Source organism: Pithys albifrons, chromosome 18, assembly GCF_047495875.1.
Source record: "Pithys albifrons albifrons isolate INPA30051 chromosome 18, PitAlb_v1, whole genome shotgun sequence".
In the NCBI taxonomy this organism is placed as follows: domain Eukaryota; kingdom Metazoa; phylum Chordata; class Aves; order Passeriformes; family Thamnophilidae; genus Pithys; species Pithys albifrons.
In genome coordinates, this window is record NC_092475.1 from 14,943,777 (window position 1) to 14,970,051 (window position 26,275).

Sequence of the window (26,275 nt, forward strand, 5' to 3'; positions counted from 1 at the left end):
GGGGGGGGGGGGGGGGGGGGGGGGGTCCGGCGCGCCGTGACGTCACCGCCCGCGTGGCCCCCTCAGCCCCCGCGGCGGCGGAACGGGAGGAGCACCCGCCTCCCCCTGACCCGCCTCACCCTCACCCTCCTCACCCTCACCCTCCTCACCCTCCTCACCCTCCTCACCCTCCTCACCCTCCTCACCCTCCTCACCCTCCTCACCCTCCTCACCCTCACCCTCACCCTCACCCTCACCCTCACCCTCACCCGCCCCTCACCCGCCTCTCACCCTCACCCGCCTCTCACCCTCACCCTCACCCTCACCCACACCCTCACCCGCCTCTTACCCTCACACTCTGTCACGACCCGCTCCTGGGAAGAGGACGGGGTAACCTAGTTTGTTTTTAATCATTCCCTTTGGAAACGACACCATATAATCGGTGTTTATTTTAACAATTCCGTATAGTGTGACATAGAAAATAACCTTAGTGGGGGAAAGATGCATAGGGGAAAGAAAGACAGGAGAAGGGTCCAGAACAGCAGGGAAAAAGAAGAGATGAGAGAAGGTGAGAATGGAAAGGTTACAGAGTCACCGCCCAGGGATCCAGCGGTGCATCTCAGCAGTCCTGCAGGCGGCGGGGCCGAGGAACAGAACCCACCCAAATTCCCAAAGTTACCTGTCCGTTTTATACCCTCTGCACCTCCCTCCGAGGCAGGGGGCTGTTTTCCACGAAGCAGTGTCGCCAGCCGGGCTGCGAGCCCCCATGTTCGCCGGAGGGCAGGGCAAGGGCTCTTCTTGCCTCTTCAGGGCTCGAGCACTGGAGGGAGGGATGGGCCCAACTGCCCATCAGGGGTATAATGCAAAAGTCAAAAGCCTGCAAAGTCTCTTAGAATGCATAAATCATTAACCGTTTCAGTCTCTGACACACTCACACTCGCCCGCACACTCACCCGCCTCTTACACTCACCCTCACACTCACCCGCACCCTCCGGGGCGGCAGAGCCCCGGCCCGGCCCGGCCCGGCCCGGCCCCGCCGAGGGGTGTTGGCCGCGGGGACGCGCGTTGCGGGTGCGGCTCTGCCGTGAGGGTCCCCTTGGCAATACCTGGGAACAGCCCCTGCGCGGGCCAGACATCCCCGCACACCCGGCCCGGCCGTGAGCACCAGCCGCCCCACGGCGCTCCCAGAGGGGATGCTGAGGCACTCCCAGGAGAGGGGATGCTGAGGCGCTCCCAGAGGGGATGCTGAGGCACTCCCAGGAGAGGGGATGCTGAGGCACTCCCAGGAGAGGGGATGCTGAGGCAGTCCCAGGAGAGGGGATGCTGAGGCAGTCCCAGGAGAGGGGATGCTGAGGCGCTCCCAGGAGAGGGGATGCTGAGGCGCTCCCAGGAGAGGGGATGCTGAGGCGCTCCCAGGAGAGGGGATGCTGAGGCACTCCCAGGAGAGGGAATGCCGAGGCGCTCCCAGGAGAGGGGATGCCGAGGCACTCCCAGGAGAGGGGATGCTGAGGCGCTCCCAGAAGGGATGCCGAGGCACTCCCAGGAGAGGGGATGCTGAGGTGCTCCCAGGAGAGGGGATGCTGAGGCGCTCCCAGAAGGGATGCCGAGGCACTCCCAGGAGAGGGGATGCTGAGGTGCTCCCAGAAGGGATGCCGAGGCACTCCCAGGAGAGGGGATGCTGAGGCGCTCCCAGAAGGGATGCTGAGGCACTCCCAGGAGAGGGGATGCCGAGGCACAGCTGCCCTCGGACGGTGCTGTGAGGGCACCCCCGCCCTGCTCGCTCGGGGTCGCGTTCCCAGAACAGCAGTGCCCGCAGGAGTGGCTGCCTCAGACACGGGGATGGGCACAGATGCCTGGGCTGGGGTTTCACCCATCCTGTTCACAAGTGGCGGCACAACATCCACGGAAACAGCTCTGCTGCCCCAGGCCTCTGAGTGCCACAAAGGCCCCAGGAGGGGCCCGAGACTGGCTTTCCAGTACAGACCACACAGAGCAGGGCTGGCAACCCTGCAGGGCTCGACCCACCCCAGCAGTCTCAGCGCTGTGCCCAGCACACGTGCAGCCACACCCCGTGCCCCAGGGGACAGGACACCGCACCAGCACAGGCCCTGGGGGAGCCCCTCATTGCTCTCTGCTCCCACAGGGCCTGAGGCTGTGCCGGGCACCTCCTCCTTGGGGACAACCTGCTGCTCCACTGCCCTCCCCAGCAGCCACAGGGACACCCCAGCAATCCAACCCCCCGGACACCTCCAGGCTCCCTCTGTGCCTCGGCAGTTCTGCATGCCCAGCACACGCTGTGCTCGCTGTGGTGCTGCAGCAGCTCCCGGGGCACATGCTGTGTCTCAGCAGGATGTACACACCTGTTGGGTGACATGCTAGGCCTGGGAAGCGAGGGGGGCAGAGGTGGCCTCTGTGAGAGGACATCAGAACTGCTCCCACACTGGGCAGAGCCAGCTCCAAATGGCTTCAAGTTGAACCCACTGTGGCACAGCTGCAGCCGGAAGGGAAGAGAGAGATGATGTGAGAGCAACAGCCCTGCAGGCAACATGGCCGGGGAAGACAGAGGGAGGAGAGGTGCTCCGAGCGCCAGAGCAGAGACCCAGCGATCCCCCGCAGCCCGTGGTGCAGCCCATGGAGGAGCCCAGGAGACTCTGGAAATGCCCGTGAGGAGCTGCAGCCCAGGGAGAGCCCACACAGGAGCAGGCTCCCAGTGGGAGCGGCAGCCATGGGGGGATCCCATGCTAGAGCAGGGGAGATCTTGAGGAGGGACGGGCAGCAGGGACAAAGCATTATGAACTGACCTCAACCCTCTTCCCCATCCCCCTGCAACTCTTGCAGAGAGAGGAGGTAGGATAGTCAAGCACGAAGCTGAGCCTAGGAAAGAAGGAGTGGGTGACTAGAAGGTGGATTTAGTTTTGCTTTTGTGTCTCATTATCCTACTTTCATTTTAATTGGAAATCAGCCTAATTTATTTTCCCCAATTCCCATCTTTTGTTGATGACAGCAACTGGTGAGTGATCTCTCTGTCTTAACCCAGGAACTCTTTTGTGGTGTTTTCTCCGCACTCTGCATGGGAGGGAGAGCGTGGGAGGGAGGGGGAAGGGGCCTGGCAGCCAACTGCAACCAAACAAGGGCTGGGAATTGCAGTGCTCTTGTCGCAGCTTCCTTCCTTCCACGGTTCAGATGTGCAGTGGGGAGAAAAACAAACCCCAAACACCATCACCACTCCCCGCATCATTTTAATAACAAAAAAGCTTTTCTAGGTTTTTCTTTAAGTCTCTGTTTCTGAGGGGTGGAGCTCACATGTTCTACTGTCATACTATAGTAATTTACTCTTGTAAGCTAATATCCTGCTGTCTCACTTCTTGGCTTTTGTTAGGAAAGTACACTTAATGCTTGCTCTGTGTTTTTCCTTTGACTCAGAGTCTCCATCCCCTCTGGGTTTCTCCGAGATTTCCATCAGCACTGTGACCTCAGCATCTGAAGTGAAACTGGCTGAGTCCCATCCATTTAGAGGAAGCTTTCTTCTCAGAAGGAACCTGAAGAGGCAGGAACAGGCCAGATCCATTAAGGAATGTGACCTTACACAATAGTCTCACATCTTCTCCATGTCCCCTGTCCCATACAAGTGACACACAAACGTCACTGGTGCTTGGCCTTTTGAGGAGTAATTGATCACTGGTCTATTCCTCTACCAGTGTCAAAAACTGCCCTGTATAGCTCTACCTAAAGAACTTTCTGGGGAAGGGAAGCAATTGAAGGACATGCATCCTGTCCACAGGCCCAGTACATCTGGAGTGCTATTCCAAAACAAAATTTAAAAATTCAAGAGGGAACTCATTACATTTGTGGCCTAAAAATAGCAAGGGAAGAGTATCCTGAAAGGACAGGACATCTTTCTTGGGTGCTGTACAAAAACTGCTGATTTTGTAACACCAGAGGGACTTGAGGTGTGGCAAGAGGACAGGGATTACCAGTTTCACTCTCAGGTAGCAGGAAGGAAAAGAAAAAAGCACTAAGCACTGTATTGTTCTGAGCAGCATGAAGTCCCTCATAACCAAACAAAGCACATGAAAAAGGGGAATGGAGGAAAAAGAGTTGATTTTTCACTTGTTTCTGTGCAGTAATGATGGCCTGAGTGGCCTCTCATCCCCTCCCACTGCTGCACACACAGGAAACCAAGTCAGCCCCACTCCTGCAACGTGGTGCAGAACTTCAAAATTATGCAGTGGGTTCCCCTGCAATGACCAACAAAACTCGAGGCACATGGTCAAAATCAGAATGCAGAGAAATATTCCTGTGTAGGGCTCTTTATTTTTTCACTTTACATGCTTCAGGCAGCACTTTCCTGGTGTTCATAGAATGGTTTGGATTGGAAGGGGCCCCACTGCCATGATGCTCCTTCCACTACACCAGGTTGCTGAAAGCCCCATCCAGCCTGGCCTCAAACACTTCCAGGGATGGGGCAGCCACCACTGGACACACTCCATGAAGCAGCACTACAAACTTGCTACCAAGAAAAGTTCATGGCAAAGCCACCTGTGACTTGGCACCAGTTTGTTCCACAGCGTCATCTGCTTGAGCCCCATATTTACACAAGAAATTTGTGTGACCAAGCCCTTGCAAAGCTGCTTTGCTGTGACTGGAGACCATGATGGCTGATGTGTAAGAGAAGGCTGAGAAGGTGGTGCAGTAAAGCTCCTGCAGCTCAAGTTCACTGCGCCTCAGCTGAGGGGCAGCACCGGGTCACAGCAGAGCTGCTGTGGCTACATGTGCAGAGAAAACTGGGCTCCTGGAACCCAAGGGGGTTCCCCATTCCTCAGGTGTACAAACCTCCAGGCCAAGGCACGTTGTGAGCCCTGTGCCCCACTGGCTCTGCCCAGCCTTCAGGTGGAGCAGGGCAGCACAAGCCCCAGCTGCAGGCGGGCTGCAAACCACAAGCCTGACCCACCTCTGATTCACTCCCCCTCCAGTGCACTGCTGACCACTCGAGGAAGTTGAACAGTTTAGGAGTTTGGTATTGTCTTCAACTGACACCAGTCTTTCAAGGACTGCTACTTGGCAATGAGTTATGTGCTTATTGTAAACTTTGCAGTAATCAAAGTAATTGAGTAATCTTTTTTTACTCAGTGACTTTGGCCTTAAGACAGATTTAGACACGTTCAGCTTCTCTGGTCTGGGATCCCAGCACTCCTTACATGCTTACAGTTTCTTTATTGCTTCATAGTTTCTTTTGTGTACCCAGTTTTAAATCCTGCCACTCCTTAGGCATCAAGTAACAAAAAACTCTTCATGACTCACAGGACAGCAACACAGGAAGGGTAATTCCTAACAGGAAACTAGAAGGACAATCAGTTTCAATTCCCTACACTGCTTAATTGCACAAATTTTCTTGAGGCCACATCAGTACAACACTTGGGACATGACAACATAGTATTAGCATGGTGTTTATATGTAAAGAGCTAGTAGATTTATGGTATTCTCTCCAGGGTTGTTGATAACCTTTTAACTTTGACTCTCTGGAAAGCTGAGCTGTAGTAAACATGGAAACTCTGAATCCACTTCAAGGGGTGTGGAGGAGGTGGTATTTTCCAGAGAAGAATTAGTGAACTGCCCCAGCAGACAGGAAGGTTTGCAAGACTGGGATACAATAGCCTGGTTTCTCCCTCAGGCTGCCAGCCATGCTGTGCCCTCACTGGCAGTCTTACCTGCAAAGGAAAGTCACAAAGGGAAAAGCCAGCCAGGTGTTCCCAGCTACACCCCTCCACATCCCCTTGCCTGGTAACTAATCTTTGGGTAATACTGAGGGACAAACAAACAAAATGGGAGTCATTGTGGGAGTCTAATGTGGGCCACCCAGCCAGGATGATGACACTAAGGAACACCTCCAAATCAATCACCCCTGTTCTTATCTGACTTCAGCTGGACAGATGAGAGCTGGTACCAACTGGTCCAGAAGATTCCTAAAACACTTGGATCGTAACTTCATGGTACAGGTACTAAGGGTGCTGACTGGAAGGCTTTATTTAATGAATTAGCACAGAGAAACAACAGGAAATAGAGCAACACAGGTTCAAATATTTTTTAGTTGTTTATTAAAAAATACAGATTTACACATGAAGGCACTTTGAAACCGTTAACACAATTTCCATGTAAGCCACTGTTCTGGCTGTTCGACAAGATTAAAATATTTCTTATGTCACCTAAAAAGGTGAGAAATTCTGAACTGCATACAGTTGTAGAACATTAATTTTCCTAATGAAGAAACACTACACTTAACAACAACTAATAAGGATTTTGGCATCATCAGTTTTCTAGTTTCAGGGAAGGCAGTGACAATGTGGGGACCAGACACATGAGGAGATCTGCACCTCATGTCAAATTTAAACCAAAGTAACTAAACTCTTGTCATACAGTACTGTGGAAAGACTGACCCTGTTATGCCTGACCATGTATTTCCCACCCAGAAAGGCTACAATCCTCCACCTTTTATCTCAAAATCCCAAGATAAACATTAAAACTTGAATAAAATTGAAGAAACTGAAGAATCTACATGGAAGTTACTCCACTGCATGGCCATTTCCTCACACTGCAGCTTTCCATGGCCAAGCACCAAGCACCATTTTTTGAAAGTAAAAAAATAAAAATTCAAGTTGTTCAGAATTCAAAACCAAGTTTGTAAACTTTCTACTCCTTGCTGAGTAGTGTCCCTGCACACACACATTTTGTAATCAGTTCTCCATCACTACTGGCCAGATTCATTGGCTGAGACTGCCTGAAATCATTGCAGTGTTCTTACTAACACTTCCATACTGACCCACCCTGCCCATGAAGGGAACAGAGCTCCTCAAACAAGTCCTATGTAATAGTTCCTTTTTTTTCAATTCAGTTACACAGAAACTGAAAATTACAGTGCTGAGAAGTTTCTCTATGCCTCTAATGTTAAATGCAAGCATAAAATAAGATGAAACTACTGATTTACAGGAATAAGTATACCTTGATTTTTGTCCAATTTGGTAAAATAAACCCTACAAAATCCTCAGCATTAAAAACTCAATTACAAGAATTGGATGCTGGAATTTATACATTTCCATTGAATCCAAGCCTTCATCAGCTATAAACCCCCATATATACACAGAGCCTTATGTGATGGGCTTACATGCAGTGTAGATACTACACAAGGGGCTAATGTCTTCAGGAAAAATGATAACAGAGAGATACAATTTGTTCATTTGAACAGCTGTGAGATGGCCAAAGCCCCAGCTGCTGATTCCATGGGCTCAAGAGGAGGGGAATTCAGACTCACTGAACTGTATCTCAGTGCTTTACCAGAGTCCAATTTAAGTCATTGCTATTTGTATTTTTTGATCATTACCCTCATTACTGCAAAAGATGTCAGATCCATGTCAAAACCTACACTTCAACTGAAACTCTGTCAGTTCAAAACTGTTCAGCTCTTCTCGAAGCTGAAGGATCCACTTCTCCCTCCAGTTACTCCACAGTAAAATAATGCATGAAATTCCACATACTTTTCAAGTAAGGCACTTTGAAATTCTTTTTCTCCACATATGAAAAGCTTGAGGAAGCTTAACTGACTTCATTTATTTCCTTACCATTCTGATTCCAAAATTAAACCCAATGTTACTAGAAACTGAGTTACACTCAGAACTCACAATGCTCCCAGTTAGGCCTGAGAACATCCAATATGGCTTTCTACAGAACTCTTTGCTAAAACAGCTCAGAGTAAGTTTAGCACAGTGTGGCCTTTGGGAATGAAGATCACTGGCGTTTCCTACTTAACTCTTGCTTTTTGCATCCTATGGAAGTCAGGTAGAAGCTCAGTGTTAAAGACACTTGGCAGTCGCCTGTACACAAACGCAAGAAATAAATAGCACAAAAGCTGTACTTGGCTTCGTAGCTTTTAGATCCCACAGGAAACTCACAGTTTTAATGGTTTGCTCTTTCACTGACAACATCCTGGAGACGTTTTAGTAGAACATCATCATTTTCCTGGCACAGTCGCTTCGTGGGGGATTCCGTGTCGCTGTCAATCGTTATCGCTCGCTTCTTGCTCCTGTGTTCACCTTGCTTTATCATATTGTTGATGTCCTTCAGACTCTGTGATCAAGATTAAAAAGATCATGAGTTACTCTGCCTCCATTTAAAACTTGCTCTGGTTTTCAAGGATCCAAGAACAAAAGGTTATTCTGAACCCCCGTGAGAGATGGATTCTACATACAGAATTCTACCCTTCCTGCAAACTAAGAGACCAGATGCATTACTGCACGTAGAAATGCATTACACCACATCCTAATTAGGAGACTAATTAGCCCCCTCTCAAACTGACCCCTTTCAACCATTTTTGCTACCTTGGAAGGGCTCCCACTGAACTTGTAGAGCAGTGCAGTCCGGGGTGTCAGGCAGGCCCCGTTCTTGTGAGGTGACACGTAGACCGAGTGTTGCTGGGAGATGCGCCGCGGAGACAGCGGCTGCTGCCGGATGCTGGGGAACGGGGACAGCGGGGGGGCTTCCACCTGCAGGCAGGACACAGCCACGTGAGAGCTCAGTCAGAGGGTGCTGAAGAGCAGGAGCTTCACAGAAGGAAAGATTAATACATCTCCAGGCCTTCTTTAGAAGTTTTATCTTGTGACAGTTAAACAACAGAGCAAGTATCAATCAAGTAACAGAAGGAATTTTCCATATGCATTAGAGACATGGTCCACAAGCATCTGAGCAAATGGGTGCTGCACTGACATAAAGAAGCTGAAACCTGGTTTGCAAACTGAACAGCCCCTGCATTTGTCCTTTTGAAAGGCTGTTAAATCATGTCTTCATACCATGACCTACAACTATCTGACTTCACCCACACCAGATGAGTGATAGGACATAATCACTGACATCCATTTAACTGTCAGGCAAAACAACTCTGAGTATTAATTCCAAAATACTTTACTTACTACATGATCCTGGTTTGTGATATCGTACTTCTGTGCAAATGACTTTACTCTTCCTACAAAGACTGTATTGTAAAATTTAATAAGGTCTCCTCTCTCCTCTGTTTCCAGCCCACTGGAGCTCTCTGCCGTGGATCGTCCGGAGGAACTGCCACCTGTCCCAGCCGAGCCTGGCAAGAAGAGAGAGCTGCAGATTTCAAAAGCACAGCATCGGCAACTGGGCACTTGAGGCAAACTTCTCACGTCCAGCTGGCAAGAACTTGTCCATAAATTGACTAGTTAATGAGAGGAATTAAAGAAATGTGCTAGAGGCAGAAGCAGGGTCTGCTGCAGATGGTTATCAACATTAGGACAAGCTACCAATTGCTGCAAGTGGGCTGGTGGGTTATGGCTAAAAAGGTCAATACCAGCCTTCATTCCAAACTTGGAAAGAGCTGTAGCAAGAAACTATAGAACAACTGACCCTTTCTCCCACGCTTATTTTGGGGAGTGGTACAAAATCATTAGATATTCTTAAAACTACATTTTAAGCAGTCTGACACCTCCCAGCTTTTGGCTGCTGTGAGAGTTTCTAGTGATCAGCTAGCAAAGAATATCTTGGTGCTCAACTCAATCTGCTGCAAGGAAGTATGACCCCATTTGTTCAGGTATGTTTTGTTCAGTAGGAAAAGCTGCAGCCACACAGCAAGTGTGTTTCTGTTAATGTTCTTTCTCCCCTCATTAAGCTCAAGTGCTACTGAATACAACTTTCTATGTCTCCCCTCATTAAGCTCAAGTGCTACTGAATACAACTTTCTATGTCTCCTCCTCCATTTTGCTTACTGCCAGGTGAAAAAGGGCAGCACAGAATAAAGTCTCTGGCCATCACTGCAGAGAGACAAACATCAGCTCCAGCTTACTCTGTAACTCCACCTGTCTGCCTTGTCACAACACAGGGACACCCTCTTGTGAGCTGGGGACAAAAGAGCAAGGGTTACCAGATAAAGGAGACAGGAGTCTATAAACTGAAGAAAAAGTCTGGCAGAAAAAGGCACTGAAGAACTTTGTAACCAAGAACATTTGTCTGACAAAACACAGGAGCCCAGTGTCACTTCAGATACTCCAAGACATCCAAGAAGTGTGGATTTGTTATACAGAATGCTAAACTACAGGAGATCAGCACTTTCCTGGATCCTGGTGGAATCCTCAACAGGCCTTTAAAAAGCAGCTCTAATACTCTTTCAGGCAGTTGAATCCCAGCCACAGTGGGAAGTTACCACAAACTCCTAAATCCCGTGTGTGTCCTGGCTGCAGACCTGCCCTGCTCGTGATCTCTCCCTTTCCTGACATGTCACTCAAACAGGCACAGCACACTTCTCATGCTTTTCTTTACTACTGCTCTTATCCCTTTTTTCCTCTAACCTAGAGCAAAGAAAATTTCAACTATTTAAAAGAAACCTGAATATAAGAAAATGGTGGTCTGAGGCAGTCAGGATTTTTATTTTCTGAAACAAGTTCACCCTACTTAAGTCTTCAGAATAAGTGATATTAAGAAATAAACCCCATCATAATATTTCAGGTACTGTTTATCTTCATCCTTCTTTCTTAACCAGTGTTGTTGTCTGTAATATCATTGTCAAACTAAGAAAATACTTCAACCCTGAGCAACCAAATTTAGGAAAAAGAAATCAAACACTATTTCCAACTAGGAAGCATGTTTTCCACATCTATCACAGAGGAGAGCTACTGGCAAGACCATTTCTTTTTCAACAATATGTTTGTTTTCCTTCAATATATTAAAAACTGTAAAACTTGCTCCACTTTTATTACTTGACTCTAAAAGCCCATAAATACATTATGGAAAAGAGCAGATTCCTTTGCTGTACCCACCTTCTGTCATCTCCATATCTGGGTTTGCGTTTTTGTCTGAGACATCAGCAGAAATACTTCTCAACAAGACACTCCTATAAACCTACAAGACACCAGGGAAAAACGCTCTTGTCAAGGAAAACAAGGAAGTCAGGAGACCAGATGAAATCCATTTGGGTAGGAATATCACACACTGCACAGGATTTATGAGCACAAGCACTCGAAAAGCCACCTCTTAGCTCTGCAGAAAGGGAGAGCAATGCTATTGACTCACATGGCTGTTTGCTTGTGGCTGATTTCTGTAACTTTTCATTATGTCCTGAAAAGTTCTTTCCTCTTTGGTTACCTGGAAGAGAAAAGAGTATTGAAGACCAAGTGCAAGCACAAAGGCTGGGCTGCTCAGGTCCAGCATGCAGCTTTTTGGTGACTATTACTATGAATACATAATTTTAAAATTTAGTTCCGGTGATGAGAATAAGAAAACATCAAAGATTTTTCTTGTTCAGGAATTCCTTCTTTCTTAGCCACTAAAGCCTTTTGTTGCTAATGATGCTTAGGCATTTTTCTTTTTCAGATTTTCTTCCAGTGACACTTGAAATTAAAGAAGGGAAATATTATAACGTCAAAAATGTATTTTGTAAATTTGGAAACTGGACCCCTTAAATCTTCTAAACAAAAGATGATGAAATCTTGAACAAGACACAGGCAGGTAGTGCAATTTCAGCTTCCTTTTGTACTTCAAAACAGTTCATTTGTTAAAGCAGATTTTCAGCCACACATTTGTGATTTTAAGAGCAGGTAAGCAAAAACTGTTGTAGGAGCCAGGAAAGAATGTATCACAGTCTCTGGCTAAGTTGTCAGGTCTCACACTGCACTGGAGACAGCACTTGAAAGCCTGTGTTATAAAAAAACTCCAAACAGCTGGCAAAATACATGGTAAAATACAGAGCACTAACCACTCAATGGTTTTGCTTTCCTGGAGCTATCAGTGTCAATGCCAGGTGAGCCTGAGCCATGCTGCACTTAAGAGCACAGACAGTCACATCTGAAACATCAGTTTCCCTCCACATATAGTGCTCCTCTTCATTTGTCCACCTCAAGAAAAAGTAATTCAGCCCCAGTGGAAGGAGCCTGGGCTTAGTTTCACCCTCCTGGATTTTGTGTCTGAATTAGACCCGATGGACACTGTAACCATCAGCTCAAGTTTGAGTCAAACCAATATTCCAGCTTCATAATCCAGCTTAACAACACATTAAATCAAAGCTGGCAAATGGAATAAGAAATTAAGAAGTCTGAGTAGCAGACAATCACCTCAATTACTCAGCCTGAATCTTCAAAAGCTAAGAGGATTTTTGGGGAATAGAAACCTTCCCTACATACATTTGCTCCTGCAAATTTCTGCACCTGCCTAACTCTGTAATTCTAATGGATTCTTTAGTTCAGATCATGAAGATGACAAACAGGATAGAAAACAAACATGGGGTAGTAAGACCATACAGTGCTTTGTCTGAATCAACCAGTGCTCACTTTGAATGTGCTCAAGAAGAGAAAAAAAACCCTTTCAACACACTGGCTGGTTGGTGGGAGCTTTTAAGATATGTGACACAAGGGAAAAAAAACATACTGGGACTTCATGCACCCTTTGGAAGGACTTTTCCCTTCCCTCCAGTAATACAAGAATGAAGCAATCAAATTGTAAACTCCAAATGCACCTGACATTTTCAATTGAACATGTGTCCCAGTTCAGCAGGAGGGACCAGCTAACCCTGTGTGGGGGTGATCAAAGCTGTGTATTCTACCCCCTCTATTCATTCCCCAAGGACAATGGGCCATTAGCAGCAGCCGCCCAGGGAGCCATTATCACCTTCACACCCAGCCTGAGGGGGGCGGAGCTGCTAATGGGCCATCAACAGTTCAACACCCCCTGGCTCCCAGAGTTAATCACCCATTGTGTGAGTGCCCGCCCAGGGGGAGGGACTGGGTGCTCCCTGAAGGTATATAAGTGGTGGGTAAGAAGACCTCGGGAACCTTCTCGTCGGATCCAGAGCAGCAGCAGGACCTCGACAGGAGGAGATCACCGCTCTCGCCCAGACCACAGCTCTCGCCTGCACCAACAGGTTTTTCTTTTCCTTTTGCTCTGGACTTGGGGGAGCCACAGGGGTCTCAGCACAAGGGCAAACAAACCCCCTTGGGTTTGTGCCCCAGGACACTGGGTTATACTGCTGGGGTTTTGTGAGTTGAAAGCAATTTCCCTTGTGTGTCAGTGTTGTTATTGTAATATTATTATTAAATTTTAGGTCTGACTTATAATCTCTCTCGTGGTGAGTTCATTTCCCCTGCTGGTTCACCTTTAAACCAGCACAACATGAAATTCCCTGAATGTCTTAAAAATTACATGTTACCTTTGCCATGATATAAAAGGCACACAGGAGGAGCTGGTCCAAATGTCTGTCCTTCATAAGATCAGCACAATGAACCAAGGTGAATTCAAAGCACGTCCATATCTTCCTGCGCAAGTCATTGGAAACATCCAGTTTCAGGCACAGGTCACGCAGGCGCACGCTCGCCAGGTGGTACACCTGGAGAACAGGACACACAGGAAGGAGTGAAGCCAAACGAGCTTGTCCTACCCTGCCAAAAGGAAAAGGCTCAAAGCAGAGCTGTTCTGTAAAGACCATGAAAGATGATTAGAGGGAGGGAACACTTCTCCCGGGAGGAAAGTCTGAGAGGGCTGGGGTTCAGCCTGGAGGGACAGGACACAGGGAATGCTTCCCACTTGCCAGAGGGCAGGGATAGATGGGATATTGGGAAGAAGCTGTTCCCTGTGACGTGGCACAGGGTGCCCAGAGAAGCTGTGGCTGCCCCATCCCTGGAAGTGCTCAAGGCCAGGTTGGACGAGGTTGGTACAGTGGAAGGTACCCACGGTGGGGGAGAGGAACGAGATGATCTTTTAGGTCCCTTCCAATCCAAACCATTCTGGGATTCTGTGATTCAAAGACTAAGTTGTCTACTATTCAGTTGTTGAATCTCTAATGCTGATAGAAAATCTGCCTACAAACATTATGCCTATAGCTTGTACACCATATCCCTCGCTAATTAATTAGGCCCATTCTTTATGCTGGAAAGCAGAAAGAGGTGGTTTTATTTTCACTTGCTCTAGAGAGTAGGGAAAAACTACCATTGAGAATATCATGATCAATGTAAATGGAAGGGCAAAATTTAAATACAAATTTACGTCAAGATTTTAGTGCTTCTTCATAACTAAGAGGAATATGTTGCCTATTACATGGTTATTCAAATACATGGCTACAACTGAAGTACCCCCTAGCTGAAAGTGAACGTTCCAAATTGCAATGTTCCCACCTAGCAACTGGATAATCAGTTCTGAATCCATTCTCAGAGAGACAGACTGTCACTAGCAAAATTAAAGAATCAATAGGTGTTTCTAAAAATTTGTTTCTGTATTAAAATGTACCTTACAGATTGATCATTGTAGAATTTTCTAGGTTGTATTTTAGTACAGATATCCCCAAAGGGGAAAACCTCTAAAAATAACTTCTCTATTAAGAAAATAACAATAACAGGAAAACCCCAATCTTCTAATATTTCTGAGAGATTAATTTATGCATATATTCTTTGTAGTCATTTAGACCAAGTTACCCTGCCTCCTCCAAAGACTGCTCATACAATCCACACTGGAAATAAAGGCAACTAGAGGTAAGTCATCTGAATTTTCTCTGAAGCACACCCAGGTCTTACCTTGCCCCTTAAATCCTGCATTATTTCATAGAATCACAGAATCAATTGGGTTGAAAAGACCTTCGAGATCATCAAGTCCAACCCTTGGGCCAACTCCAGTCCCTTTACCAGATCATGGCACTCAGTGCCATGGTCAATCTCAGTTTAAAAACCTTCAGGGATGGGGAATCCACCACCTCTCTGGGCAGCCCATTCCAATGCCTGAGCACCCTCTCTGGAAAGAATTTTTTTCTGATCTCCAACTTCAATTTCTCCTGGCAGAGCTTGAGCCCATCGTGCCCCCTTGTCCTATTGCTGAGTGCCTGGGAGAAGAGACCAACCCCCACCTGGCCAGAACTTCCCTTCAGGCAGTTCCAGACAGTGCTGAGGTCACCTCTGAGCCTCCTCTTCTCCAGGCTGAACACCCCCAGCTCCCTCAGCCTCTCCCCACAGCACTTGTGCTCCAGTCCCTTCTCCAGCCTCGTTGCTCTTCTCTGGCCCTGCTCCAGCCCCTCAATCTCTTTCCTGAACTGAGGGGTCCAGAACTGAACACAACACTCAATGTGTGGTCTCATCAACGCAGAGTACAGGGGAAGGGTCACTGCCCTGGGCCTGCTGGCCACGCTAGTTTGGATCCAGGCCAGGATCCCCTTGGCCTTCTTGGCCACCTGGGCACACTGTTGGCTCATCTCGAGCTTCCTGTCCCTCAGTCCCCCCAGGTCCCTCTGCCTGGCTGCTCTCCAGCCACTCTGTGCCCAGCCTGGAGCGCTGCAGGGGGTTGTTGTTGCCAAAGGGCAGGACCTGCACTTGGCCTTATTGAACTTCATCCCATTGGAATCAGCCCATCTCTCCAGTCTATCCAGATCCCTCTGCAGAGCCCTCCTGCCTTCCAGCAGGTCGACACTCCCTCCCAACTTGGTGTCATCAGGAAATTTGCTGATGATGGACTCAATCCCCTCAACTTAATCATCAGTGAAGATGTTAAACAGGACTGGACCCAACACAGACCCCAGGGGACACCACTGGTGACCGGCCACCAGCTGGACACAGCCCCGTTCACCAGCACTCTCTAGGCCTGGCCCTCCAGCCGCTCCTGACCCAGCAGAGGGTACACCTGTCCAGGCCATGGGCTACCAGCTTTTCCAGGAGTATGTATGGGAGACAGTGCCAAAGGCCTTGCTGAAGTCCAGATAGACACACCCACAGCCTTCCCCTCATCCACCAGGTGGGTCACCTGATCGTAAAAGGAGATCAGGTTGGTCAGACAGGACCTGCCCCTCCTAAGCCCCTGCTGACTGGGTCTGAGCCCTTGTCCACCCTGAAGGTGCTGCGTGATTGCACTCAGGATGAACTGCTCCATAACCCTGCCAGGCACAGAGGTCAGGCTGACAGGCCTGGAGTTGCCAGGGTCAGCCTTGCAGCCCTTTTTGTGGACTGGGGTGACATTTGCCAATTTCCAATCATCTGGGACCTCTCCACAGAGCCAGGACTGTTGGAAGGTGATGGAGAGCAGCTTGACAAGCTCTTCTGCCAGCTCCCTCATCACCCTGGGATGGATCCCGTCTGGTCCCATAGACTTGTGAGGATCCAGCTGGCTCAGTAAGTCACTAACTATTTTCTCCTGGAATACAGGAGGGCTATTCAGCTCCCTCTCCCTGTCTACCAGCTCCAGAGGCCAGTTGTCCTGAGGGCCACCTGTCTTACTGGTGAAAACTGAGGCAAAGTAGGTGTTAAGTACCTCAGCCTTCTCCTCATCTTTATTAACTATATTTCTTTCCAAGTCCAACACAGAATGGAGGTTTTCATTGCCCCTCCTTTTGTTATTAATGTATTTATAGAAGGACTTTTTGTTATCCCTTAACAGAATTAGCCAAATTAACTTCAAATTGCACTTTTCTTTCCCTGATTTTTATTCTTCATGACATAGCTAACTTCCTAAATTCTTCATAAGTAGCCGGCCCTTTTTCCCACAGTCAGTAAGCTCTCCTTTTTATCCTTGATTTCTTTCAGAATCTCCCTATTTAACCAAGCTGGACGTCTTGCCCTCTGGCTGGCCTTTTGGCACACTGGTATAGCCTGTTCCTGTGCACTCAAAATTTCCTGCTTGAAACATGTCCATCCCTCCTGGACCCCCTTGTTTTTAAGGGTTGTTTCCCAGGGTATGCTCTGAATTAGTCTTTTGAATAGGCCAAAACCTGCCCTCCAGAAGTCCAGTGTAGAGGTTTTAATTATGGCTCTCCTTGCATCTCTGAGTATTGAAAATTCTATTATTTCATGGTCATTGTGCCCCAGACAGCCTCTGACCACTACAGCTCCCACCAGCCCCTCTCTGTTTGTAAACAGCAGGTCTAGCGGGGCCTTACCCCTGGTAGGCTCATTTACCAGTTGATGAAGGAAATTATCCTCTATACACTCCAGGAACCTCCTAGTCTGCCTCTTCTCTGCAGTATTAAGCTCCCAGTAGATATTTGGTAGGTTAAAGTTACCCACAAGAACAAGGGCTGGAGATTTTGAGACATCTGACAGCTGCTTGTAGAATAATTCATCTCCTTCACCATCCTGGTTGGCCTTCCCCACGATTCTGGTCCACAGGCACTCAACCTTGTCACTGCTGACCTCAAGTTGAACAGTCAAGAGACTCTCTAACATACAAAACCACCCCTCCACCTCTCCTACCCTGCCTGTCCTTTCTGAAGAGCTTGTAGCCCCCCATAGCAGCACTTCAGTCGTGTGAGTCATCCCACCAGGTTTCTGTGATAGCAACTATGTCATAGTTTTCCTGTTGCACGATGGGTTCCAGCTCCTCTTGTTTGTTTCCCACACTGTGTGCATTGGTGTACATGCACTTCAGCTGGGCCATTGATTTCATTCTCAACTTGGGCTCTATGCCCTTAGGCCTGTCTCTGGAGAGCCCAGTTGCCGTCTCTTCCCCCTTCAAACCCAGTTTAAAGCCCTCCTAACCAACCCTGCCAACTTATGGGCTACAGTTCTTTTGCCCTTCCTAGATAGATGAAGCCCATCTGGTTTGAGGAGACTGGGCAACATGGAGTTTGTCCCATGATCAAAAACCCCAAAATTTTGATGGTAGCACCAGTCCCTAAGCCACCTATTGGTAAGTTGGGCTTTCCTAAGCCTCTCCTCATTTATCTCCTCATTCATCCTGGCTAGCACAGGGACTGAGGCAATTACTACCTGTGCTCCTGTCCCATGAAGTGATTGGGCCAGTGTCTTAAAATCTTTTTTAATTACCCTGGTACTTCTTTCATTGATGTCATCACTTCCAAACTGGACAATGAACAGCGGGCAATAGTCTGAGGGTTGAATTAGCTTAGGAAGTCTCTTAGTAATATCCCCCACCCTGGCCCCGGGAAGGCAGCAAACTTCCCTGTGGGATGGGTCTGGCTGACATAGAGGGCCCTCAGTTCCCCTCAAAAGGGAGTCACGGATTACAAAAACCCTTCTCTTTTTCCTCCAATCTGTAGTTGTAATCTGTCTGGCAGACTGGGGGTAACCAGAAGACCTTGTAGACAGATCTTCCTCCTGACTGTCCTCCATCAGACTTTCTGAGTCCAGGGCCATAAACCTGTTATTTAAGGGCACCCCCGTAGGTGAAAGTGGTCAAGAAGGGATGTTTTTGTCTTTACGACCAGGCACCTGTTTCCATTCCTCCCCATCCATATGGTCCCTTCTGTCTGCCTGATGGCAGGAGGAGTTGGGCTTCCCCACCTCCTTCTGGGCTTCCTTGGGGGTCAAAAGGGTGTGACTCCACCAGTCAAATTCCCTTTCACTCTCCCTTATGCTTCTGAGCCTTTCCACCTCTTCCTTTAGCTCTGCCACCAGACACAGCAAATTGTTCACCTGCTCACATCGTATGCAGGTGCTTCTCACACTGTCCTCTGGTAGCAGTTCCAGGCTCAAACAGTCAGTGCAGCCAGAGGCCTGAGTGGCTGCATCTTTTTTAGAGGATTCTGTCTGTGTTGACACACCTCTAACTGGTGACAGGAGCAACAGCTTTCATTTTTTTGGAAGGCATGACTGCCTTGAGTTGTGGGAAAAGGAGAGGGAAAAAAAAAGCCCACAACACACCTAGGCTTGTGCCCTGCCTGCACACCCTGCCTGTGCCAACTGCCGTGCCACACCCTCACTGCTGTGCCACGCCCCTGTTTGGGTCCTGTTCATCGTGCTCCAGGTCCCTCCCACTCCCCAGAGATGTTTTTAAAGCCTTCTCAATTCCCTGCTAACGAGCAAGCCACACTTCTGACTCACCTGATAACAGCTGGAGGAGCAGCAAACAAACCCTAGCAGGAAATGAGCAGAAGCTCATTTTCAAGAAGCTCCTTCTTTCTAGAAACTCTTAGCTAATGAGTTATTGACCTCTGGTTTCAGAGCCTCCAGCACAGCCAGACCAGCACCACCAGGCAGGCCTCAAAGTGGCAAATGAGAATCTCCAGATGCTGGATCCACAGCAGTGCAGTTCTGACTGAGCAAGACACAAGAGGGCCATTTCATCTCTGATATGTCTAATCCTTGCAAATGTAGGAAGCAGTCAAATGAGACAAGAGAAGTAAATATCATAGAAAGTTATTTATAGATGCTCCCAATTAAAAGGAAAAAAATCTCATGCATCAGAAGGGGGAAACTGGATTCTTTGCAACACTCAACATCTTTTCCCTTTTCCTTCAAGGTGTGTAAGAACTGCACATACCAAAGGAAAGGTACACAAAGCCTGAAAGGTGAGGAACTGCCCAAGGGGCAGGTTCCTGTGGGGGGTGATAGTGTGTGTGGATCTGATGTCTGAGGTAATGAAACCAGCGCCTTAAGGAGCAGGAGCCACCTGCAGAATGTGGGATACCTTGTAACCAGTAAGATGTTTCCATGTGTTAGGTGAACTGACTAACCAATAATGTCACTACATGTTACATACAAGAGTATATAAAAAGTGATGCTGTAACTAAAAATCAACCTTAGCCTTCTGATCAAGCCTTCTGATGCTGCTGTGCCTGATCCCTTCTGACCGTGATTAACACACCCCCTTAACCCTACAAGGGGTGACCCCAACAGTTCCAGCACAGCCACGAGCAGGAGTGCGGCTCAGCTCCCGAGGAACAACACTCACCTTCCTGTAGAACAGCGCCAAGGAGCCCGTTCTCTTCGGCTTGCTCGCTGCTGACACCTGTCCCTCTTGTGCTTGATTCCCCTGAGGGGGGCAGGGAGCCTGAGCCTCCACTTTGCACAGCTGGCCTGAGTTCACCGAAATGGGGATCAAGGTGATCCCGCCCATTTCATTTGCAATACCTGGAGAGAGGATACACACACCAGAAACAAACCCGTTGTTCTCCTCATGCTGCAAAGCTAAACTGCAAACCAAACTCATTTACCAGCATTTCATACTGAAGACATCTCATCCTCTGTACTAGATGCTAAAAAGACTGTCTTTCAGAGTCCTCAGAAATGATTAAAAATTACATTTCTGGTAAGGTTAAAGGAAGAATATGAATGTGAATGATCATTTCTAAGGCAATCTTCAAGTACAATGTTTACAAGAAATCAGAATTTCTGTACTTGGTGTTCCACTCTTTGGGGGAGGTGGACATACCCTTTTTTATTATTCTGCTAACCCAAGAGCATATCCTATACAGTCCTCACTAGTTTCCTCAGTAGTCAAATTCTCTTGCTGAAAATGTCCTTAAACATGAAAAACGGAGATTTTTCTCTTTTCATTTTAAACTATAGATGCAATTTTTAGATTAAAAGGGGTATGAAGCTCATTGTTCATGTACTATTTTCAGAAATATTCAAGCATCACCCAACTTCAAGTCTCCCAGTATTTTCCTAATGTTAACACGTAACCCTTATCTAGGAATTCCAGAGTCTTTTAAGATGATAACAGACCAAAGTTAAGACAAATTGCAGTAAATTATTACTGGAGCTGAGAACCAAAGCATTGCTTAATCTGCGTGAGATGTAACTGGAAGAAGCACGAGCTCCACAACTTTGTTCATGATTCTGAATCTTCAGGATCTTTGTCAGGGACCAGATGTTTCCAAGGAGAAGATGTCAGTATGAGCTTAAGCTTTTTTTTTGTTGACCAAGTGAGTGTTCTTTAAAAAAGAAAAAGCAATACATGTTCAAAGTGCATGGTCAGTCTAAGAAGATCTTAAGAACAAGGAAAACACCTACTAGAAAAGAAAACCAAGAAGAATTCATACCATGCAGTGGGATAGTGACCTGCTGTCCCACTTTTCCTGGTGCTGTAGTGGTTGTCATGGTCAGCACTGTCTGGCCAGGAGACACTGACACGTTTTCAGCACCAATGCTTGATGCTGGAGCAATTGTCAGCTTAGTTCCTTTGGTTAAGATTTTTTCCATCTGCATTTCTCTGGGGCTGTCATCTCCAAAGAGCCTTCTCTTGGCACTCCCAGCTGTAGGAGAACTGTAGCGCTCGTGAACTGAGATTGGAGACAAGGGCTGCGTGTCTGCTATGCCAAGAAGAAAAAGATAAAATCAACAAAACCTTATTAGCAGCAGCTTAATGGGAATACTTCTCCAGAGAAAGGGAAAGGCTCCCCTCCAACTGCAACACCAGAGTACCAGAGACCTCTTCAGTTCAGACCCGCTCTCAGAGTTCACTCTTCCCAGGTGAGATGAACAAGACCTACAGTCTGACTCCTTTTATTTTGCAGTCATCCCAAACAGCAGCTGGACCATCAGGTATCACAGGGAAGCTGAGTAACCAAACAGATTTGCACAGACTGAGGAACACAGAGGATCACAGGTACTCACTCCAGTCTGGTTAGCAATTAGTACTATTTCCAAGTGCTACTCCTCTGAACACATTCCTCTACAAGGACACTGACCACATTCCCTGGGCATGCTGTCTTCTCTATGTTCTGGCTTTCAAACTCTCCCTAAACTGACCCAAGTCAGGTGCCTCCATCCTCACCCACCCCTGCTTCCTCTCAGGCTTTTCTGTTGCTTTCAAATATTTACTCCAGTAGTAAGACTGAAGATCACAGCACTAATGTACTGGCTTCTGTTCACAGGTTTTTTGCATTTCTGCTGCAGTCTGCAAGGATACCACTGACAGCAGTTTCCCATTTCCCATGAAGAAGAAACCATCTGGATAACTGGCCAGGTAAGACTGACTGGAGATGGTATTTCTAACTCTGTCAGGATGGTTCTCTTGGTACCAGGGGAAAAAACCATTTCCAATCCCCACCATTCTCCAGCTGAATTTAGGAGGAGCCACTAGTACCAGATGCTGATATACAAGGTCACATCTCACACAGCTCTTACACAGGTTTATAAGACACCATCTCCAGTTGCTTCCCATTCCATCAAACAGTGAACCATAACATCTACAGCAATTGCTTGTACATCTCTTTCCTAAGGAGTATTTAAAAAACCCCAGCAGTCTGGTCCTGTAATTTGCCACATAAACATGAAGGAAGGTAACATCACACGATCAGTCAGTCCATGGTGCACCTCCAAGAACACATGGACTAGTGTCTGGGATACAACAAAAGCAGAAATTCCTAACTAGGAAACAGCAGTGCTGGCACTGCCTCTGTACCCTCACTGTCAGGAGACAGTTCTGGGTGAGACCCAGGAATCTGCAAACAGTCCTCCAGACCAGAGACTACTGCAGGCACAGTATTGCCCTCCCCTCCTGCACAAAAACAGTTCCAGAAGAAGCAGGAATAAATGTATCTGTCATTTCACTATCAAATAAAATCACCTAAAATCCAGTCAAACTCACTGATAATAAAAAACCAAAAAAAACCCCTGAAAAAATCTGAACATCAGTGGACAGTAAGCCATTATGTGAGAACCCCCCCTCACAGTAAGGTCTCCCTGGCATCAAACCAGCAGCAAAACCTGCTCCAGTCCAGAAGGGAAGCACCACCACCACTGTCTGTTGCCAGTGAGACACAGCACTGGTTTGACTGAGTGCATCCCGACCTTCCCTTGATCAAATAAGAGGCTTCACAATTCTGAATGTTTAATTCACATTCAAGATCGTTTTTTGCAATTACAAAGAAGCTCAAAACCCCTCTCCCCAAATTCACACATTCACATCATATCAGAAACCTTGAACATACCCCGTCTTAAACTCCCACCAAGATCTGTTCGAACCTCTTTTACTCGAGGATGAATTATGGGAGATAATGGCATCATTGGCAAGTGCCCAAGCCCACTTCCTCCATTGCTGGCTTCAAAATTACTGGGAAATATTACCTGAGAAATAAGAAATGTCAGTGTAAGATAACAAAGAATTTCCCTTCTTTGTGCCAATCTATTAATATAAGATTTTCTGCAGCAATTGTCTCATTTCAAGTTTTCTGTATAAAACAGTGAGAAAAAGAACGTGTATTTCCCAATAAAAGGAAAACAGATCACATACTTCTTCACAGGTTGGGACTTTGTTTTCTGAGGCCTCGAGCGCAATCCAGAGTGCCGAGTTCCGTGTCCAGGCGAGGCTCTCCAGAATCTGTTCCTCAATGCTGTTGAGGTGCTTCACCATGTCCCTGGAAAGCCCTTCCTCAGAGCGAATCAGCACCTCGATCACCTGATGGCAATCACACACACACAACACGTCACGTCACTCATGTTTAACGTTATCAAACTCTTACTTACTGCAGGATCCTGTTTGAAACTTCCACACAGAGTGCTCCAGCCTTCTTCCTGCATCTTCTCCTTCCCCAGCTCTCTTCTGATCCCTTTTTTTAACCCCCTTTCCCAAAGGCAACCCAGGAGCTGGAAGCAGACAGCAGATGTGCCATCAGTGCAGAACGACCCCGTCCAGGGGTTTTTAGGGCCCTCACTTCCCATTGCTAAGCATGCACGGAATGAAAGCACAGAGCACACACAGAGCTCACTGTGCACGTGCAGCAGACCTGGGGAGACAGGAACAGGCACAGCTGCTTAGCAGGGCACAAGGCAGACCCAGCATTCCAGCTTTCCTGCCCTTCAAACAAGCAGCCCAGAACACAAAGGGCTGAACACTACTGCTTTAAAGCTTTATTTAAGAAATGCTCAGAACCCTTAACATGGACAAATGGTGGCTGAACAGAATTCACCATCCCCTGCAGTATCATACTCCAGCCCCATGCTCCAACACAAGATCCACTTTACTTTATTCCTGTCACACAAGGGTTCAAACTGTTTTTCTAAGGCTCCAGAGAAGGAAATGCCATGAAACTTCCCCAGGGAACTTACTGGTATTTTTAGTCATTCCTACTACAGAAATAAGCACCTGGAGAACAGTTACAAATGTCACCAGTCTCTGTTATGCAAAGTCTTTGTGATGGCAATTTTTTTCAAGTAAGAGTGCTGCAAGAACATACACTGAAGAGCAGAGAACATTCAAAACAAACATAAATCTGCTCCACAAAGTTGGATCTGCAGCAGTGCATTTCATTTGGAAGGAGGCTACCAACAGCCACAGCATTATTGGCAGATTTGTTTCAGTTTCAGTACTGCCCTACAGCTGAGGAGTAAAGGAAGAGGGGAGAACAGAATATAAAGGAGCTTTTCCAAAGGCTTCCATTTCTTGATTGATGGCATCTAAAGAGAACTGCTTGATTTTTTCAGGACTAAACATGGTAAGCTGCAAGGTGTCCAGCAAAAATGGGAGGCATATGGATAGGTGATAAAAGGATTGAAGGAATCAAAAAACCAAATTACAGTGGAGGTGGGGGGAATGTGTTTAAAAAAATGAGGAGAAACAGAGTATCTTTTCCTGGGTGTGTTTTATGTTCAGTTACATAAAGCGGGGGGAAAAAAACAACTTAACAAAGCAGGACTGAGATAAGTAGTAGCAGTCAAAGGCAACAAAGAATATTATTGCTATTTCAGAACTATAACTTGCCATCAATAAATAGGAGTATCAACAAAATACATGCTTCAATGCTTTAGTCTCCTGAAAGTGCACATAGGTTAAGAACTAAAAGTTGATCGACAGTATGTTACAGTTCAGTGCCATTTACACAATGGGCTTTTTTGCTTTACACTTCAGCTTCAGCTCTGGCATTACATCTTCCAGGTAATCAATTTCAGGACAGCCAGAGTCTGGAACAGGCACAGTGCACAGTAACATCAGTCCTTCTCTTACCTGAGTCCTTGAGGCGGAAGAGATTCATCCTCTAAAATGCTCAATCCAGTGACATGCCATTTTTAACACAGATACTGTCTCAGCTGGTGTTATTTACCTTATAGAAATAGAATGGCCTGAGGTCAAGGACTTCAATGATCCAGGGGAAGGTGCGAGGGGAGCTGTAGGCGAAGAGCACGATCTCCAGGCAGCAGGCCATGAGCGAGCGGTGGAACAGGTCCTGCTCCAGCAGAGCCTGAGGGCACACAACACTCCATGAAAGAACGTGCTTTTTCCCACTGCCCACAACCTCCTTGTTTTTACAGGGAAATTTAGAAGACTAGATGGAGAGTAACAGCACCCAAACCATCACATTTTGCATAGTATTGACAAATGAACTGGCCTCCTTATTGTGCACCACAAAGCAAAGCAAATGCAGTGCTGCCTGACATGAAATACTGGTACTATTCATTGGATAAAGAAGAGAGTAAAAGTCATCTGTCCATAAAATGGTGATTCCAGAAGGCAACACAAATTCAGATGGCAGTTATGCCAGTTATATTGGTTTTAACAGTAGAAAAAATATATTTATATTCCCCTTTTTAACATTAACGATATACACAGAGTGCTTTACAGTGCTCTGCTCTGGAACTACCTGAAGACAAAATCTGAGAAATGGTTACAAAAAGTGTTCTAGTCTTTCACCAGTTCTTTACTTACAGTCAGATCCTTCCCATGCAGTCTCCGTGTTTCTTGCACCATTATAGTCTCCAAGATTTTATAGTACAAGATCTCTGCCAGTTTTAATCTGTTTACAGCAAAATCTGAAATTTAAAACCAACAGAGATGAAGTCCAATGCCACTGGCACAAAGAGTCTTAAGACTAAACTGACCAGTACCTGTCCTCATCCAAGAAAATTGTGTGTGTGTGTGTGTGTGTGTGTATGTACACACACTACAAACTGAAAAAGTATGTTCAAAAATCCACTAGTCCCAAGCACAGCATGAAACACTACAAATGTTTTAAAGGATTATTTAATATTTCCTCTGATGTAGTTTTGCAACAATATTTTTTCTATTTGTATTCAGTTTCCTTTGAATTTTAAAGCCAAGAAGAATGCAAGTTTACACTTGCTGTTAAGGGCTGCTTTTCCATGATATCTTGGTTATCCCAGTCTGAACTGCAGCTTTGAGTTTACTCTGTCATAAATTTTTATTTTTTATGGTGTTTTATTTGACAGCAACAGTTTTCTGCGTGGATATGTTCTGGGATAAAAGCAGCTCCACTGCATTAAATACTTAAGACAAGAGTATATGCCTTCTACATGCCCTTGTTTAGTATTTTGAAACATCCCATGCCTTTCACTCTATACCTATATGAGCTCCTGGCTGCTCATCTGTTGACTGAGTGTAGCTGCAACAGAAGGTCTCGCCGATCTCCTTCACTCTGCTCACGATGCTTTCCATGGGGCTGCGGGCACAAGACCTGAGGCAGAAGGCAAAAAGAAAGCCTTGTTTATATAAATTAATATCCAGTTAAAAAAAAACCCAAACTCAAACCCAACAACAAAAACACCATACCACCAAAATAAATAGGACAGCTAATTATACTGAGCATTCCTTTCCAGCTGTGTTACAGCCAAAGGAAAACATAAAACACACA

The 26,275-nt window shown here is 46.7% G+C and overlaps 1 protein-coding gene across 4 annotated transcripts in view; it reads right to left on the bottom strand.

Moving 5' to 3' along the window:
- Positions 1-6,065: 6,065 nt before the first annotated feature.
- The window catches only part of RBL1 (RB transcriptional corepressor like 1), a 30,227-nt gene continuing 10,017 nt past the window's right edge, over positions 6,066-26,275 (bottom strand). For 3 of the 4 annotated variants that reach the window (XM_071572763.1, XM_071572767.1, XM_071572766.1), the window contains 13 exons: positions 25,986-26,098; positions 25,333-25,436; positions 24,731-24,868; positions 22,924-23,088; positions 22,622-22,757; positions 20,729-20,998; positions 19,636-19,814; positions 13,184-13,360; positions 11,056-11,127; positions 10,803-10,884; positions 8,937-9,103; positions 8,349-8,513; positions 6,066-8,097 (listed from right to left, as the gene is read on the bottom strand). In XM_071572763.1, the coding sequence (XP_071428864.1) occupies positions 7,927-8,097; positions 8,349-8,513; positions 8,937-9,103; positions 10,803-10,884; positions 11,056-11,127; positions 13,184-13,360; positions 19,636-19,814; positions 20,729-20,998; positions 22,622-22,757; positions 22,924-23,088; positions 24,731-24,868; positions 25,333-25,436; positions 25,986-26,098 (1,939 nt within the window). In that variant the 3' untranslated portion in view covers positions 6,066-7,926. The remainder of the gene's footprint in view (positions 8,098-8,348; positions 8,514-8,936; positions 9,104-10,802; positions 10,885-11,055; positions 11,128-13,183; positions 13,361-19,635; positions 19,815-20,728; positions 20,999-22,621; positions 22,758-22,923; positions 23,089-24,730; positions 24,869-25,332; positions 25,437-25,985; positions 26,099-26,275) is intronic. The other variant, XM_071572765.1, reaches the window with a different exon arrangement.